This window comes from Oncorhynchus clarkii, chromosome 10, assembly GCF_045791955.1.
Source record: "Oncorhynchus clarkii lewisi isolate Uvic-CL-2024 chromosome 10, UVic_Ocla_1.0, whole genome shotgun sequence".
Taxonomy (NCBI): Eukaryota; Metazoa; Chordata; class Actinopteri; order Salmoniformes; family Salmonidae; genus Oncorhynchus; species Oncorhynchus clarkii.
The window spans coordinates 47,491,117-47,508,669 of NC_092156.1; the positions used below are offsets into that span (position 1 = coordinate 47,491,117).

At 46.4% G+C, this 17,553-nt stretch overlaps 1 protein-coding gene across 1 annotated transcript; it reads left to right on the forward strand.

Annotated features, from left to right (window-relative positions):
* The first annotated feature begins 2,521 nt into the window (after positions 1-2,521).
* LOC139418667 (proto-oncogene DBL) lies at positions 2,522-17,536 on the forward strand. The gene is made up of 27 exons (XM_071168299.1): positions 2,522-2,575; positions 7,663-7,791; positions 8,068-8,184; positions 8,390-8,539; positions 8,662-8,786; positions 8,961-9,075; positions 9,174-9,293; positions 9,443-9,634; positions 9,808-9,999; positions 10,318-10,489; positions 10,714-10,799; positions 11,762-11,847; positions 12,055-12,121; positions 12,211-12,326; positions 12,451-12,520; positions 12,642-12,734; positions 12,909-13,001; positions 13,109-13,234; positions 13,399-13,614; positions 13,735-13,827; positions 14,234-14,354; positions 14,497-14,557; positions 14,882-15,081; positions 15,313-15,425; positions 15,579-15,691; positions 15,781-15,884; positions 16,276-17,536. Exons 1-27 carry the CDS (start codon positions 2,525-2,527, stop codon positions 16,308-16,310), a joined length of 3,156 nt encoding a protein of 1,051 aa, XP_071024400.1. The 5' UTR covers positions 2,522-2,524; the 3' UTR covers positions 16,311-17,536.
* Positions 17,537-17,553: the final 17 nt, after the last annotated feature.

Consider the following 17,553-nt stretch of genomic DNA (forward strand, 5'->3'; position numbering starts at 1 on the left):
TCAATACTTTGTTATATACCCGTTGTTGGCAATGACAGAGGTCAAGTCTTCACAAGGTTTTCACACACTGTTGCTGGTATTTTGGCCCATTCCTCCATGCAGATCTCCTCTAGAGCAGTGATGTTTTGGAGCTGTTGCTGGGCAACACAGACTTTCAACTCCCTCCAAAGATTTTCTATGGGGTTGAGATCTGGAGACTAGGCTAGGCCACTCCAGGACCTTGAAATGCTTCTTACGAAGCCACTCCTTCGTTGCCCGGGCGGTGTGTTTGGGATCATTGTCATGCTGAAAGACCCAGCCATGTTTAATCTTCAATGCCCTTGCTGATGGAAGGAGGTTTTCACTCAAAATCTCACGATACATGGCCCCATTCATTCTTTCCTTTACACGGATCAGTCGTCCTGGTCCCTTTGCAGAAAAACAGCCCCAAAGCATGATGTTTCCCCCCATGCGTCACAGTAGGTATGGTGTTCTTTGGATGCAACTCAGCATTCTTTGTCCTCCAAACACGACGAGTGGAGTTTTTACCAAAAAGTTCTATTTTGGTTTCATCTGACCATATGACATTCTCCCAATCTTCTTCTGGATCATCCAAATGCTCTCTAGCAAACTTCAGACGGGCCTGGACATGTACTGGCTTAAGCAGGGGGACACGTCTGGCACTGCAGGATTTGAGTCCCTGGCGGCATAGTGTGTTACTGATGGTAGGCTTTGTTACTTTGGTCCCAGCTCTCTGCAGGTCATTCACTAGGTCCCCCCATGTGGTTCTGGGATTTTTGCTCACCATTCTTGTGATCATTTTGACCCCACAGGGTGAGATCTTGCGTGGAGCCCCAGATCGAGGGAGATTATCAGTGGTCTTGTATGTCTTCCATTTCCTAATAATTGCTCCCACAGTTGATTTCTTCAAACCAAGCTGCTTACCTATTGCAGATTCAGTCTTCCCAGCCTGGTGCAGGTCTACAATTTTGTTTCTGGTGTCCTTTGACAGCTCTTTGGTCTTGGCCATAGTGAGGTTGGAGTGTGACTGTTTGAGGTTGTGGAAAGGTGTCTTTTATACCGATAACAAGTTCAAACAGGTGCCATTAATACAGGTAACGAGTGGAGGACAGAGGAGCCTCTTAAAGAAGAGGTTACAGGTCTGTGAGAGCCAGAAATCTTGCTTGTTTGTAGGTGACCAAATACTTATTTTCCACCATCATTTGCAAATAAATTCATAAAAAATCCTACAATGTGATTTTCTGGATTTTTTTTTCTCCCATTTTGTCTGTCATAGTTGAAGTGTACCTATGATGAAAAGTTGTGCCGGAATATGGTAGAGGAATAATCACTCTATCTTCTAGACTGTTAGAGTATTTATCTGGTCAATATGTCAGTCTGTTTGTAACAGTGTGTTATACGAGAACACGTGATCGTATTATAAATTGCATTTTAATGTTAAAGGACTCCTGGAAGATTAGTCCAAATTAAGAGTCCAAATCAAAATCTCTCTCTCTCTCACACACACACACACACAGACACACACACACACACACACACACAGACACACACACACACACACACACAGACACACACACACACACACACACACACACACACACACACACACACACACACACACACACACACACACACACACACACACACACACACAGAGAGAGAGAGAGTCCTATAGAAAAGATTGCTCACACACAGCATGGCATGGGGAAATACATTTTTTGTAGAAAATGATGAAGGACATAATTCATATTATTTACATGAATTTGATTTTGCAGTTGACGTGAAATGCGCGTGACAGTGACACTGACACACCCCTATTCTGAGTGGACGCAAGTGCGTTCAAGGTGTTGCAGACAGACAGCGCAGCCTGTTACTGGTGATGGGTATTCCGAGTCTTTTCGGTGAACCGGATCATTTGGCTCCTTTCACCTTAAAAGAGCCGTTCATTTGGCTACCAAACGGCTATTCGTTCAGTAGTGCTTGCAAAGTGACACTAACCCATAAAAAAATAGCCAATCTCTAATTTAATGCCTAAAACGTTGCCTACCATTAGGTCAGATCGTGAAATGCGAGTTCAACTATATTTTTACCAGACCAAATATATGAACAAATATAATGCAATGAAAAACATTTGCGTTGATCAGAATGAGGCTCTCTCCTCACTATATGGTTCCGGCATTGAGGAATGACCATCTTCAGATAATGTTTTTTATAATTTGTCTGCAGATAATCGATGTCTGGAGCTGAAAAAGCAACAGTAACAGTATGCAAATAAGGGAGCCAAATGAACGGCTTTTTCACAGATGCAATTCGATTCCCAACGTTCACCAAAAACAGCCGTTCAAAAAGAGCCGTTCGTTCGTAATCACTACCTGCTACCCACCCGGCCACTGCAATGCGATGCTGCGGCTGCTCACTACTGCCGAGAGTCCCGCGCAGTACTGATGGAGGGAGGGAAGTTGTGAGGCGGCGAGATATCCCCTTAAAATAGGGTGATATCCCCTAGAAAGGCCAACCCAAAACCATGGCGGAGGCCAATCCTTTTAGGGGACTGCCCCGTTTGCGGAGGGCCGCGGTAAGGTGTTTACGATATAAGTATTTATTTGATGTTTCCCGAAATTAGGAATCAGGATCTGTCTATTGCAGCATAGCGAGGCGAACACTGCTTGGCCGGGATTTGCCCTACTGCGGCATCAGCTAGAAATCGCATGCGACTTAAGGCATATACAAATGTCAGATAACACTCGAGTTTCTGTCTGTTCTAGTAAGCGTGAATTTCAAAAATAGTTTACATAGTTGCACGTCTATACATGTGTTTGGAGATGCGGGGGGGTCGGACAGGACATGCCAATGACAAAATGGTGTGTATGATAAGTCTTGCGGGATAACAACAGTAACATTAGTTGAAACAGGTCTTTAGGCATTGAAGAGTGATATAACCTAGTGTTTGTTGTAGGAGGGTATTATCTTCAGTGTTATCTTTATCGACAGAGAGTTAATGCATATTGTATGACCTTAAAATATTATTGCAGTAACCCAGTTGCATTTCTACAGCTGTCTGTATGTATCCGTCTGCATCATTCATATACAGTTAGCTAATAACTGATATAGCCTATTGTACTATATTTGCTCTGTAGTTCACCACAGGGCATCACAGGCACCACAGCCAATTCCTACTTTGGCCGCCTTTCCTTCCAGTTCTCTGCTGCCAATGACTGGAACAAATTGCAAACATCACTGAAGCTGGAGACGCATATCCCCCTCACTAACTTTAAGCATTAACTGTCAAAGCAGTTGACTAATTATTGCACCTGTACATAGCCCATCTGTAAATAGCCCACCCAACTACCTCATCCCCATATTGTTTGTTTTCTATCTCCTTTGCACCCCAGCATCTCTACTTGCACATTCATCTTCTGCACATCTATCACTATCACAGTGTTTAATTGCTAAATTGTAATAATTTCACCACTATGGCCTATTTATTGCCTTACCTCCCTAATCTTACCTCATTTGCACGCACTGTATATAGACTTTTCTATTGTGTTATTGACTGTACGTTTGTTTATTCCATGTGTAACTCTGTGTTGTTGTTTGTGTCGCACTGCTTTGCTTTATCTTGGCCAGGTCGCAGTTGTAAATGAGAACTTGTTCTCAACTGCCCTACATGGTTAAATAAAGGTGAACTATATATATATATATATATATATATATATATATATATATATATATATATATATATAAATGTACTGTAAGCAAGGTATTTCACTGACACAGCAGTGTGGCTGCAAACGATGGAGACAGTAGTTTTGGTAGAGCTGAATTATACCAAAAAACTGTATCTCATAATACATGCATTATGTGATGGTATAGGGGTCTATTTGAGATGTGTAATAGGCCAAAAAACTGTTGATATGCATGTTTCTGATCTGTGCTGCAGTGGTCAAACTAATCTTCAGCATGTCTCCACTAGGATTGACTGAGTGTGAGGGAAAGCTGATAGGCTTGGTGTCGCCTGGTGTGTTTCATTGATCACCTGTCCTGCAGACTTTCAGATTGACTTTGCCTTATATCTATTTGCATTCACGCTGCTGCTCAAAGCTGCCCCTTGGATCACAGTGGCCTGTACATGGAAGTACATCTCCAATTGGCCTATGCAAAGTTCCATTACTGAAGTCCTCTTCACTTTTAGTGCTGAGCCTGAGGTGCATTTGCCTCACACATCTGAAGAGAGTCTGACATAGAACAACAGCTAGTTGGTCACAGGGATGTTATAAGAGTCTAAGGACCTCCACTGTTGTTGCAGTATGATGGAGGGGTTGCAGTATGATGTTGGAGGTGTTGCAGTATGATGTTGGAGGTGTTGCAGTATGATGTTGGAGGTGTTGCAGTATGATGTTGGAGGCGTTGCAGTATGATGTTGGAGGTGTTGCAGTATGATGTTGGAGGCGTTGCAGTATGATGTCGGTGGCGTTGCAGTATGATGTCGGTGGCGTTGCAGTATGATGTCGGAGGTGTTGCAGTATGATGGAGGTGTTGCAGTATGATGTTGGAGGTGTTGCAGTATGATGTTGGAGGTGTTGCAGTATGATGTTGGAGGCGTTGCAGTATGATGTTGGAGGCATTGCAGTATGATGTTGGAGGTGTTGCAGTATGATGTCGGAGGTGTTGCAGTATGATGTCGGAGGCATTGCAGTATGATGTTCGAGGCGTTGCAGTATGATGTCGGAGGCGTTGCAGTATTATGTCAGAGGGTGTTGCTGTTACGGAGTCTAGTTGATAGGTGTCTGTCTTTATTATTTTATCCAACATATCCTACTGAAACAGATGCAGTATAATGTTGGAGGTGTTGCAGTATGATGTCGGAGGGCGTTGCAGTATGATGTCGGAGGTGTTGCAGTATGATGTTGGAGGCGTAGCAGTATGATGTTGGCGGTGTTGTAGTGTGATGTTGGAGTTGTTGCAGTATGATGTTGGAGGCGTTGCAGTATGATGTTGGAGGTGTTGCAGTATGATGTCACATGTGTTGCAGTATGATAGAGGTGTTGCAGTATGATGTCGGAGGTGTTGCAGTATGGTGTCGGAGGTGTTGCAATATGATGTTGAAGGCGTTGCAGTATGATGTTGGAGGTGTTGCAGTATGATGTCGGAGGTGTTGCAGTATGATGTTGGAGGCGTTGCAGTATGATGTTGGAGGTGTTGAAGTATGATATTAGAAGTGTTGCAGTATGATGTCGGAGGTGTTGCAGAATGATGGAGGTGTTGCAGTATGATGTCGGAGGCGTTGCAGTATGGTGTTGGAGGTGTTGCAGTATGGTGTTGGAGGTGTTGCAATTTGATGTTGGAGGCGTTGCAGTATGATGTCGGAGGTGTTGCAGTATGATGTTGGAGGGAGTTGCAGTATGATATTGGAGGGGGTTGCATTTTGATGTTGGAGGTGTTGCAGTATGATGTCGGAGTTGTTGCAGTATGATGTTGGAGGTGTTTCAATATGATGTTGGAGGCGTTGCAGTATGATGTTGGTGGCGGTGCAGTATGATGTCGGAGGCGTTGCAGTATGATGTCCGAGGCATTGCAGTATGATGTCGGAGGCGTTGCAGTATGATGTCGGAAGCGTTGCAGTATGATGTCGTAGGCGTTGCAGTATGATGTCGGAAGCGTTGCAGTATGATGTCGGAGGCGTTGCAGTATGATGTCGGAAGCGTTGCAGTATGATGTCGGAGGGCGTTGCAATATGATGTTGGAGGGTGTTGCAGTATGATGTAGGAGGATGTTGCAGTATGATGTTGGAGGTGTTGCAGTATGATGCTGGAGGTGTTGTAGTATGTTGTTGGAGTTCTTACATTATGATGTTGGAGGTGTTGCAGTGTGATGTTGGAGTTGTCGCAGTATGATATTGGAGGCGTTGCAGTATGATGTTGGAGGTGTTGCAGTATGATGTTGGAGGTGTTGCAGTATGATGTTGGCGGTGTTGCAGTATGATGTTGGAGGTGTTGCAGTATGATGTTGGAGTTGTTGCAGTATGATGTTGGAGATGTTGCAGTATGATGTTGGAGTTGTTTTAATAGGGTGTTGGAGGTGTTGCAATATGATGTTGGAGGCATTGCAGTATGATGTTGGATGTGGTGCAGTATGATGTTGGAGGCGGTGCAGTATGATGTTGGAGGCGTTGCAGTATGATGTTGGAGGTGTTGCAGTATGATGTTGGAGGTGTTGCAGTATGATGTTGGCGGTGTTGCAGTATGATGTTGTAGGTGTTGCAGTATGATGTTGGAGGTTTTGCAGTATGATGTTGGAGGTGTTGCAGTATGATGTTGGAGGTGTTTTAATAGGGTGTTGGGGGTGTTGCAATATGATGTTGGAGGCGTTGCAGTATGATGTTGGATGTGGTGCAGTATGATGTTGGAGGCGGTGCAGTATGATGTCGGAGGCGTTGCAGTATGGTGTCGGAGGGCGTTACTGTTACGGAGTCTAGTTGATAGGTGTCTGTCTTTATTCTTTTATCCAACATATCATACTGATACAGATGCAGTATAATGTTGGAGGTGTTATATTATGATGTCGGAGGGCGTTGCAGTATGATGTCGGAGGTTTTGCAGTATGATGTTGGAGTCGTTGCAGGGTGATGTCGGAGGTGTTACAGTATGATGTTGGAGGCGTTGCAGTATGATGTTGGAGGTGTTGCAGTGTGATGTTGGAGTTGTCGCAGTATGATGTTGGAGGCGTTGCAGTATGATGTTGTAGGTGTTGCAGTATGATGTTGGCGGTGTTGCAGTATGATGTTGGAGGTGTTGCAGTATGATGTTGGAGTTGTTGCAGTATGATGTTGGATGCGGTGCAGTATGATGTTGGAGGCTGTGCAGTATGATGTTGGAGGGCGTTGCAGTATGATGTCGGAGGCGTTGCAGTATGGTGTCGGAGGGCGTTACAGTTACGAAGTCTAGTTGATAGGTGTCTGTCTTTGTTCCTTTATCCAACATATCATACTGATACAGATGCAGTATAATGTTGGAGGTGTTGCATTATGATGTCGGAGGGCGTTGCAGTATGATGTCGGAGGTGTTGCAGTATGATGTTGGAGGCGTTGCAGTATGATGTTGGAGGAGTTGCAGGGTGATGTTGGAGTTGTTGCACTATGATGTTGGAGGCTTTGCAGTATGATGTTGGAGGTGTTGCAGTATGATGTTGGCGGTGTTGCAGTATGATGTTGGAGGTGTTGCAGTATGTCGGAGTTGCATGGCTTTCGACCTTCGTCTCTCCCAAGCCCGTACGGGAGTTGTAGCGATGAGACAAGATAGTAGCTACTAACAATTAGATACCATGAAATTGGGGAGAAAAAGGGGGTAAAAATGTAAAAATTTAAAAATATCTAAAATAAAAAAATAAACATGCTGACTTAGGTTTATTCACTCGTCTAGTGCGATAGGGAGAAGGGCTTTATGTAAGAGTTATCTAATGAGCTAAGAAGGTCAACACTGTGAACGTCCACACTTATTGAGTAGGATGAAAACTATGAAGAACCGCTTGAGAACGGTAGTGAGGCAATAACCAAGTAGGAAACAGAGCAGGCTGACACAACAGTCATGCCACACAGGAAATAAGGTTCAATGATATCAATTATCTTAACTGTTGTTCTCTTCTCCTGCTGTCTTCTTTCTGCAGATGTCCTTCCCGGGGAATCTCCACCTGGTGTTGGTTCTGCGGCCCACCAGCCTCCTGCAGAGTCCCTCAGGCACCGGCACTGACTTGGGCTTCCGCTTCAGCCAGGATGACTTCATGCTCAAGATGCCGGTAAGAAGTGGAAAATGACGAAACCAAGGCTTGTTTGAAATGTTGAGCAAATACCCGTACAGAAAGTGGTTAAGGGGCCGTATTCGGGCGATCCCAGTAGTTGTTTCAACAGTCGGACAATATCAGGGGCTGTGAAAGACTCTCTTAGGTTGTGTTTACCCACAATCTCTCTCTAAGATGTATTACTGTAAGGTGAGGAGTGATTATGATCGATTCTGGTTGTCACGGTGGTTTTGTGCTGTACACCTCGGTCTGCTACTCTGCGTTCTTCCGCAGGTGGTTATGCTCAGTTCGGTTACGGACCTGCTTCGCTACATCGATGAGAACCAGCTGACCTCAGAGTTTGGTGGAACTCTGGAGTACTGCCATAGTGACTGGGTTGTCCTTCGTACGGTAAACATGCTGTCCCACGGTGTCACCTGAAGCAACACATCGATTTATAGGCAGACCTGGTATTTTGGTACACGGACCTTCGTCAACAACATGTAGACAATTTCACCGCAAAGCAGCCTAGATGTGCAGTGTGGCAGAGTACATGACAATATTGGTGTTTTTGGTATAAGGCAAGACGTTCATTACTATTTGTCTCCCTCTGTAGGCTATTGAGAGCTTTGCCGTGACTGTCAAGGAGATAGCCCAGTTGCTGCAGTCGTTCGGCACCGAGCTCGCCGAGACTGAGCTTCCAGATGAGGCCGACGCCATCGAGTTCCTCCTCAGATCCCACACTGACAAATACAGGCAGCTGAAAGTAAGACACGCCTCCCATGACAACCTCGGAATTATTCAGAGTTTTTGTTGTTGTTGTCGCAAGGCCGTAGTAGTGCATGTTGCTGTGATGTCCCGTGAATAACTGAATGGCAACGATTGCAGGATGACATCAGGTCAGTGATGCGGGAGGGCCGTCACTTGCTCTCCAACCTGGAAGCCGCCAAGGCAGCTAAAGCTGATGGCCAGGAGGACAAAGATATCAAACAGGACTGGGACACGGTGCAGAGGTACAGTACATTGTTAAAAAAAAGATGGTTCAGACAATTGTGTTTCCTTGGTGTGTCTAGTTTCATTTATCTCGTGTTGTCTTTGCGGTAGCTGCCATGGGATGGGGTTCTGGAGGAGTTACCGTTTTGATAAAGTGTTTGACCTTTAGCTTGTGTACCATCTGTTTTCTTCAGGCTTCTGGCCCAACTACGGGACATGGAGATGGCTTTTGATGGCTTTTTTGAGAAGCATCACCTGAAACTGCAGCAGTACCTTCAGCTGATGAGATATGAGATGAGCTTTCATGAGGTACAGCCAGTTTACAGTGGTAAAAGGGAAAAGTGTCAATCTGTACTATTTCCTACATTTAGTGCCAAAGGTCAAACTTCCTTTTTGCTGTTGCTCAGATGGAGGAGATCCTGGACCAGCTGTCTGGTCAGGAGAAGGAGGTCGCTGCCGTGGGCGGGACTGTGGTCCAGACAGAACAGCTATTAAAAGATCTGGAGTCACTGGACACCCGCGCACAGGTCAGGGTCCCACGACAGAAACGAACCTCTCGCTTGACCCTTATCGAGTACATCCTGAGATTTCTGACAGAGAAACGTAAACTGATAGGTGCACCTATGATGGCTATCCTTGACTGTTTTTTTTGTTGTGTGATTGTGGTGGTTGTCAGGAAGAGATGGGCCGCGCCCAGATCATCATCCTGCGAGGCCACCAGCTGGCCACCGGTCACCACTACGCTCTGGCCCTGATCGTCCAGCGGTGCAACGAGCTGCGGCACCACTGTGACGTGCTGACCACCGCTATTCGAGCCAAACGGGCTACCCTCACCCGCATACGCCACCTGCTGCTGCGTCTGGAAGAGGCATGCGAGCGCACGCACACACACACACACACGCACACAATTGTAACCCCCATCCTCCCATATCCACTCATAAAGCTTGTAGAGTCTGTGATGTCTGTGATGGTCAGTGTGTCATGCTTCCATGCGTCTCTGTGTGTGTGTGTCTGTGTTTGTGTGTCTATATCCGCCTTCAGGCCCGGCGCTGGTGTGACGAGGGGGCTTACCTCTTAGCCAATCAGCTGGTGGATAAGTTCCAGTCCAAGGAGGGAGCTCAGGGAGCGCTGCAGGATATAGAGAGACTCCAGGAGGAGACACCGTTGTGTCTGAGCCAAAGCCCTGATGTCCTCAGTCTGGAGTTTGAGGCCATCCTGACCCCTCAGCTAGAGGTATGCATCCCTGTTCCATAGTGTGTTCTTTGGCATCAGTCACATTTCCACCCAGCCTGGCTCCAAGTCATACCGTGCCATTTCCTCCCGTTATCACCGTATCATTTCATCCCAAAGCTCTTTGGTGCGACGACAACATCCTGTCGACACGGCAAACTTGACATGTACTCTAATACTACAACTGCCACAAGCGTAGGGTATTATTATCAACAACCTGCTGTTGCCAGCACTTTCCACCTTTCTCCTCCCTCATGCAGATCCAATAGGCCTGTCGATCTCTATCAGTAATCTCTCTCTCTCTCTCTGTCTCTATCTCAGTCTCAGATTGGGGTGGCCACTGAGAAGCTGTCTGCCATGCAGAGAATGATCCACAACAGACAGGCATGTCTGAGGAAGCTGGCTGACATTCAGGTGCGGCCCATCCAGCTGGTGGCCCCTCGGCCTGAGCACTCTCCCCGGTGCAAATCCCCTCTCTTCTCCCCCAAACACAGTACGTTACCTTAAATACACAACCACAAAACTCTTACCGAGGCCTAACGGACGCTGAATGTGAGTTAGTTCTCGTACTCTGATTATTAGGTGTGTGAGAAAAGGTTTTTCAAGGATGATAGTGGACATTCAGCAGCCTGTCTTCCTCAGATCAAGTGTTCATACTTGAAGTAATAGTATTTTTTTTTATTTTTATAATCATTCTGTGCATTTTCATGCCTGCAGGTGTAGATTTCAACTCGGTTCTCAACTCAAGGTTCTCTTTTGACCTCTTACCTGGCAAGAGGGCAGCTCGGAAAAGCCCTCGAAAGGTGAGAGTTGGGTTGTGACACCTACAGATCAGAAGGTTCCTTAAGATCCACTGCATTCATCAAGTGTCTGACACGCACGGGACCTGTATTAATATAGGACTTTGGCTACGTGGTTGTTTCGAACCGGAACACGTCCGTTTTTTCCCCAATCGACGATTCGAATGGGATTCGTTTTCCCAAACTGCCCCGGGAAATATATAATTTTTCTCATTCAAAATGGACCAAATGGAGACAGGAGGCTGTTCTAGGTGTGAATATATTTCGACTTACCTGCGTGAACTGTATGCAGTCATTCAATTAGCTGACGTAATTGCCAATGGATCAATTCATTGGCACAATTATCATCCGCTTAATCTTTTAAAAGAGAAATAGGCACTGCCCGCTGGTTGAATCAACGTCGTATCCACGTCATTGTAATGAAAGGACGTTGAACCGAAGTGGAATAGACGTTGAGTTAAAGTCTGTGCCCAGCAGGCGGGAAAGTTGGTACATGACAAAGCAAATCCAACATCTGTAGCGCTTTGTTTTAAGACTGCGTGCAGCACCTGTTCAACTCTGTAACATCCCTCAAAACACAGGGATGACGATTCACACGGGATAAGTATTAGCAGAGAACCTGGGGAGTCTGGAATAATAACCTTCCCGCCAAGTAAAAATGACTGATATGGCAGAAGACTAAAATGACAGATGTGGTGTTTTGTGCTCGTGCGGATAATTACATTACCCAACCATCCCAACCTCCCCCGTCCCAATAGGGCTATAGAATGTCCCTACTTTACATTTCATGTCAACACGATTTGCATTTTCTCCAGTGTGGGATAGCATATCCAGTGTGGGATAGCATTTTTTTTTATTTTTATCTGGCCTCCACATCATCTTTGTCCTACAGGGTGGCTTATCACGGTTTCAGCTTGTCATGTTGACTAAATTCATTCTTGCCCTCTCTCTCTCTCCCCCTCCAGATAGAGGTGATGCATGACTATGAGGAGAACCGCAACTCTCTCTCCTACGGCCAGGAGGGAGAGGAGAGCCCAGACCAGCTGAAACGGTGAAACAGAACCCCACTCATCATCAGTCTGCATGTACTGTCTGATTCCAGCTTGGTTTCATCAACTGTTTATCTGTCTTTGTCTGTTATCTGCCTAGAAAATGTAATTGCATTTAATTTAATAAAGGAATTTCCCTTACTGGTGCCTCTCTGTCTCTCTCTCTCTCTCTCTCTGTGCATAATGCTGACTGTGCTTTGTGTCTTCAGACACATAATCAAAGAGCTTATTGAGACAGAGAGGATCTATGTAGAGGAGCTGCTCTCTGTCTTGCTGGTAAGGTGTTTCATTTAACAGTTGCACAGACACACAAACCATCCCAAAGGGTACAATATTAAAAAAAAAACAAGTCTTAATTTCTGTAGGGTTACAGGGCAGAGATGGATAACCCCGCCCTCTCCAACCTACTGCCCTCTGCCCTGCGCAGCAAGAAGGAGGTCCTCTTCGGGAATATGCCAGAGATCTACAAATTCCATAGCAGGCAAGGAAGTGCACAAACACTCACTCTTTCACATGCACTGAGGCACTGATAAGCAAAAGCTCTGTTTTTACAGTGAGGAGAGTATTGATTGAAGTCATGCCTCATCCGCCCCTCCTCTCTACAGGACCTTCCTCCAGGACTTGGAGGGGTGCCTGGAGACTCCCGAGAGGGTTGGAGCATGCTTTCTACGACGGGTGAGCAAGCTTCTGATCACCCCTCTCTGACTTCATGTGGTATGGGGTCATCAGGCAGAGCCCCCTGTAAACCCTCTACAGTCAGTTGGCTTGGTTTTGACGTTTTCTCTGTCCGTTTCAGAAAGAAAAGTTCCAGGTGTACGAGCGTTACTGTCAGAACAAGCCACACTCAGAGTTGCTATGGAGACAGTGCTCTGCTTCCCTCTTCTTTCAGGTACTCTGGCTAAGTGGACTGCCAAACTGTTTTTTTTCATTGAAGAGAGATGCACTTCCCATCACTTTTGAATCCCCTTTCACGTGTTGATCAAAGTGATATAGTTTTGACGAACGTTGCCTTCTGGATACATTTGAACGATTTCTTCAGTCTTTACGTCTCCATCCTGTGCAGGAGTGTCAGAAGAAGCTGGAGCACAAACTGGGGTTGGACTCGTACCTCCTAAAGCCTGTCCAGAGACTGACTAAGTACCAGCTGCTGCTGAAGGTAGGGCTTGGGCTCAGCCGACATCTTGACTTACATGGTCCGTGTGTGTGCTTTAACATTCCATTTGAACACATTGGGGCCCTCCGGGCTCCTGTCTTTCCCGACAGGAGCTGTTAAAGCACAGCGCAGACAGTGATTATATCTCTGAGCTGCAGGGGGCACTAGAGTCCATGCTGGATCTCCTCAAGTCTGTCAATGACTCCATGCACCAGATCGCCATCACAGGTTATGAGGTAAAGCGTGTGACTGAGAGAATGTATGAGTGACTAAGTGATAATGAATGAGAAAGGGACAGATGTGCATCTTGTTTTTCTCTTTTTGTAATGATTTTTTTGTAATGATTATGTCTTACCACATCCAACATGCTGGGTTGTGTTGTGTCTGGCTGTGTCCCCAGGGGGAGCTGAGTGACCTGGGACGGGTGCTAATGCAGGGCTCCTTCAGCGTGTGGATCAGCCATAAGAGGGGTCCGACGAGGATGAAGGCCCGTTTCAAACCCATGCAGAGGCACCTCTTCCTGCATGAGCACGCTCTGCTCTTCTGCAAGCGCCGTGAGGACCATGGGGAGGGCCACGACCGCACCCCCTTCTACAGCTTCAAGCACTGCCTGAGGGTAAGGCCCACGGGGAGGGGGCACGTCCGGCACTTCTGTTCTTATCATATGGACACGCGTTCGCTTTGATTAAAGGGACAGTCAACACACTGGCGGTGGTGAATTGTGTTTTCTCTGCAGATGAGTGCTGTCGGCATCACTGAGAATGTCAAAGGAGACGTGAAGAAGTTTGAGCTCTGGTACAGTGGCAGAGAGGAGGTGTACGTTGTTCAGGTGAGGGCCACATTATGTATCGTTTGATTTTGATTATCTTGTGCTCTCAGTTTAGTCTGTGCCTTGGCAAGTGATGGAGTGGGCTTGGTCTGGGCTTCTTACTTCATATGTATTCATTGTATTCTAGTCCAGGCTCACCCTAAACAACTACTGCTGTGCCCGCCTTTTCTATTCCTACGCTGTCCATAATTTCTATACACACACCATCCTGTACATTGATATTCCGGACACTGACATTGCTCGTCCGGACATTCCGCAATTCTTTTATTTTATGTTTGGTCGAAACACAAGCATTTCGCGGCACCCACGATAACATCTGCAAGATGTGTACGCGGCCAATACAGTTTGGTTTGATTTGACTCGCTGACACACACGCGGTACTGATGCCCGTGGCTGTGTTCCACAGGCCCCGACGTTCCAGATCAAGATCACCTGGCTCACCGAGATCAGGAAAATTCTCACCAACCAGCAGAGGCTCCTCCAAGGTTTCTACTTTGCGTCTACTTGTCTGTCAGCTTCCATGTTGGGTGTGTTATCCATTCCCCTTGTCTTCTATTGTGGTGTGATGTGACTCGTCTGTCTGCATGCCAGTAGTTTGGTTAAACTACCTGGAGGTCTAAAATCACTTTTATCTGCCCTCTGCCCCCCCCCCCCCCCCCCCCCTCTCAGAAGACATTCCCCCTATTCAACTCTCAGAGCAGACTCCTCTGTCTCCTCCCTCTACTGACAGGTGATGCTCTTTGCATGTCCTCTCACGTCCTCTCATGTTCTCTCATGTCCCCGTGTCTCACAATTTGCATGATGAACAAAGAGAACGTTAGGGATTTCCTGGAAATGTTTGAAAATGGCGCTCGTAGCGTGTGATTTGTTTGTGGTCGATTCCAATCATAGCTTGGTTTCAACTCATCTCCAGCCTAGTGACTCCCGAAATGTCAAGCTTGTTTCTGTGGCGTTGGTCTGGAGAACGGTGTGACTTAGCCAGTGCCTGAGGCCAAGCTTGTGACCATGTGGATGTTGTGTTTCTGCCCCCCCGTTCCTTTGCGACGCGGGACAGTCTGGCTCATATGTCGGTGTGCATGCCGTGGAGTCCCAGGCAGATCACTGGCTGCTCAGGTTGTTTTGATGTCCTTCCTCACAGTAAGCCTCCAGACCAGTCCCTCAGCACGGAGGAGGCCGAGTCGTCCGGCCGCACCAGCCCCGTCCTCACAGACCCCGTGGTCTTCTCCCCTCAGCCCCAGCACAACAATCGACGCAGTGAGTATGCGTGGAAAACAGCAACCATTTTGTCTCACACACTTTAGTAGCAAAGCAGACTCCAAGTCTACTGGCCAATTGGGGCCGGTCTGTGAGGTTTTGACACTGAAAAGTCCAGCATGTCTTCGCAGTGGAATTGTGTTTTTGTCATCCGGGTGAAGGTTTTGAAAGTGAGAGGCCTTTGACTTGCAGGGAGGGTTGTAATCAAGAGCTTCTCTCTGTAAAACATAGGTTGGCCTGGCACCTCCCACTCAGTGGACATCTGTGAGGGTCCGGAGGACTGGAGCACCACGGACTTGTCCAACCTGTCAGACTCTGACGAGGAGGACGACCCTACTCCACTGGTGAGCCGGTCTAAACGTCACCCGGCGTTGTACTGTCAAGTGTTCCTGCAAAACAGTTTGTGGACGTAATTGGACATTGGAGTTAGAGCGAGGCTATTGTCAGTCTGTTTTTCGGTTTATCTGGTCTTAAGGGGACATGCTTTCCTCTCACAGGTTCCTGGGAGGTACAGGGCTCTGGTGGAAAGTAGTGTGTGCAGTACAGATGACCTCATCATTAAGTGCGGCGATGTCATCCAGCTGCTGGATCAGGACACTGTAGGGAAGTGGTGAGAAGCCCCGTTACTAACATCACTACCGCTGTTGCTGTTGCTTGCTGTCGTTACTACAGCAGTACTCCTTATTCTCTCTCTGTCAGGCTCGTGAGGAATGTCAGTCGTTGTGATGAGGGTCGGGTCTCAGCTGATAACCTGCACAGGATTCTGGGAGAGAGTGGCCGTGCCCACTCAGGCAGGATGGAAGGTGAGGGGCTCCCCGTGGACCAGTAGTAGAGCTCACTGTTCTGGTGTTTGTAGCTATTAGCATGGATGAATAAGATGTCCTCATATCCACAAACATAGCTGCACATTACGACCTTACTACCTGTGTGTTTCTCTACATACCTGCACATTACGAACTTACTACCTGTGTGTTTCTCTACATACCTGCACATTACGACCTTACTACCTGTGTGTTTCTCTACATACCTGCACATTACGACCTTACTACCTGTGTGTTTCTCTACATACCTGCACATTACGACCTTACTACCTGTGTGTTCCTCTACATACCTGCACATTACGACCTTACTACCTGTGTGTTCCTCTACATACCTGCACATTACGACCTTACTACCTGTGTGTTTCTCTTTCAGGGAATCAGAAAACCCGGAAGCTCAGCTCTCTCTGAATGAAATACGTGCCATCCACCCTCCGTCCGGACACAACCTCTGACCCCACAACTGTGGTCCTGACATCCTTCCCATCCAAGGTCGTCTTTCCTGGAGACTCCAGGGGCCTTGAACATGCTGCCAGAGACCGACCAGTCATCAATCAAACCAGAGGATCTGAAGGGTCGACTTTGCCTTCTTTTAACCGTCCATCTCCAGAAATGTATAATAATCACCACCATATTAATACCATGACGATAAAACCACAAGGACGTCTTTTTACATTTCCTCCAGAGGGTGCATGTGTTGCCGTGGGTAACGTCCCTACCCACGTCAAGCAAACAACCTCGAGCACAAGGCAGTGGACTGAGTCTACTTTCCGACCCCCGGGCAGCATCACAACATCACCTTAAAGAACTGTCACCCCGGGAGATAGGTTCTCCATGTCTTCATTTTCCTGGATGAGATGCATGAACTGTTTCTAGTCCACTTTATAAATATTTACTTAGAAAAGGACTGTTTTACTTCTGTTACAGTCAAAGTGAATCCAATCTCTCTTTTTTTTTTTTTACATTTGTGTGTTACTATCATGGTTCATGAAAGACCATAACAGATTTCAACATATCGTCAATGCCAGGTTATGTGCCAAAACATGCTATTGTACAGTTTCCCTGTCTGCTTTATTTGTTAGAACAGCCTCATTTTGTACCACTCTCATTATCCCCAATTACTATGGTAAATAGCTGACATTTCAGTGTGAAAGCTAACAGCAAGCAAACTGTGCCAGGCGTTGTATTTCTATGCTCACTATTCTGCATGAATGTCGACAGGGTGTTGCAAGTGGTCAGTTCCAAGTTGAACATTGCCGAATGCTTCTTTTTATGTTTACTGCAGTTTTGTGCCAGTAGGGGGTGGTGTGTCAGTCGTCTGACCATTTGACGTGAGAGGAGGGTCCCGCAGTGCCGCTGCCGCTACTTCTGCTGCTGAGTGAGTGTGATGATTGGATGTTGCAGCTTCTATGTAAATTCTCCACATAGACGGACGTTGGGGATTCATGCGAATCTACAGAGAATTTCATATATGATATGGATGGAAATTATTTTACCAAATACAAGCACAAGCGGATCTGATGGGAGAGTCTTTCTTTACATTCTAGTAATTTTAGCAGACACTCTTATCCATTTTCATAAATGTTTCTTTACAATGTCTTAACTTTATTATTATTATTTTTTTTATCTTTATGGGTATGGATGTGCATTTTGT

What these genes read in the sequence shown, in the direction of transcription:
- LOC139418667 (XM_071168299.1), top strand. Translation starts at nt 2,525, where the DNA reads ATGGCGGAGGCCAATCCTTTTAGGGGACTGCCCCGTTTGCGGAGGGCC. An exon ending in CCCGTTTGCGGAGGGCCGCG is followed by an intron (nt 2,576 to 7,662) that starts GTAAGGTGTTTA and finishes TTCTTTCTGCAG; the next exon opens with ATGTCCTTCCCGGGGAATCT. An exon ending in AGTACCAGCTGCTGCTGAAG is followed by an intron (nt 13,002 to 13,108) that starts GTAGGGCTTGGG and finishes CTTTCCCGACAG; the next exon opens with GAGCTGTTAAAGCACAGCGC.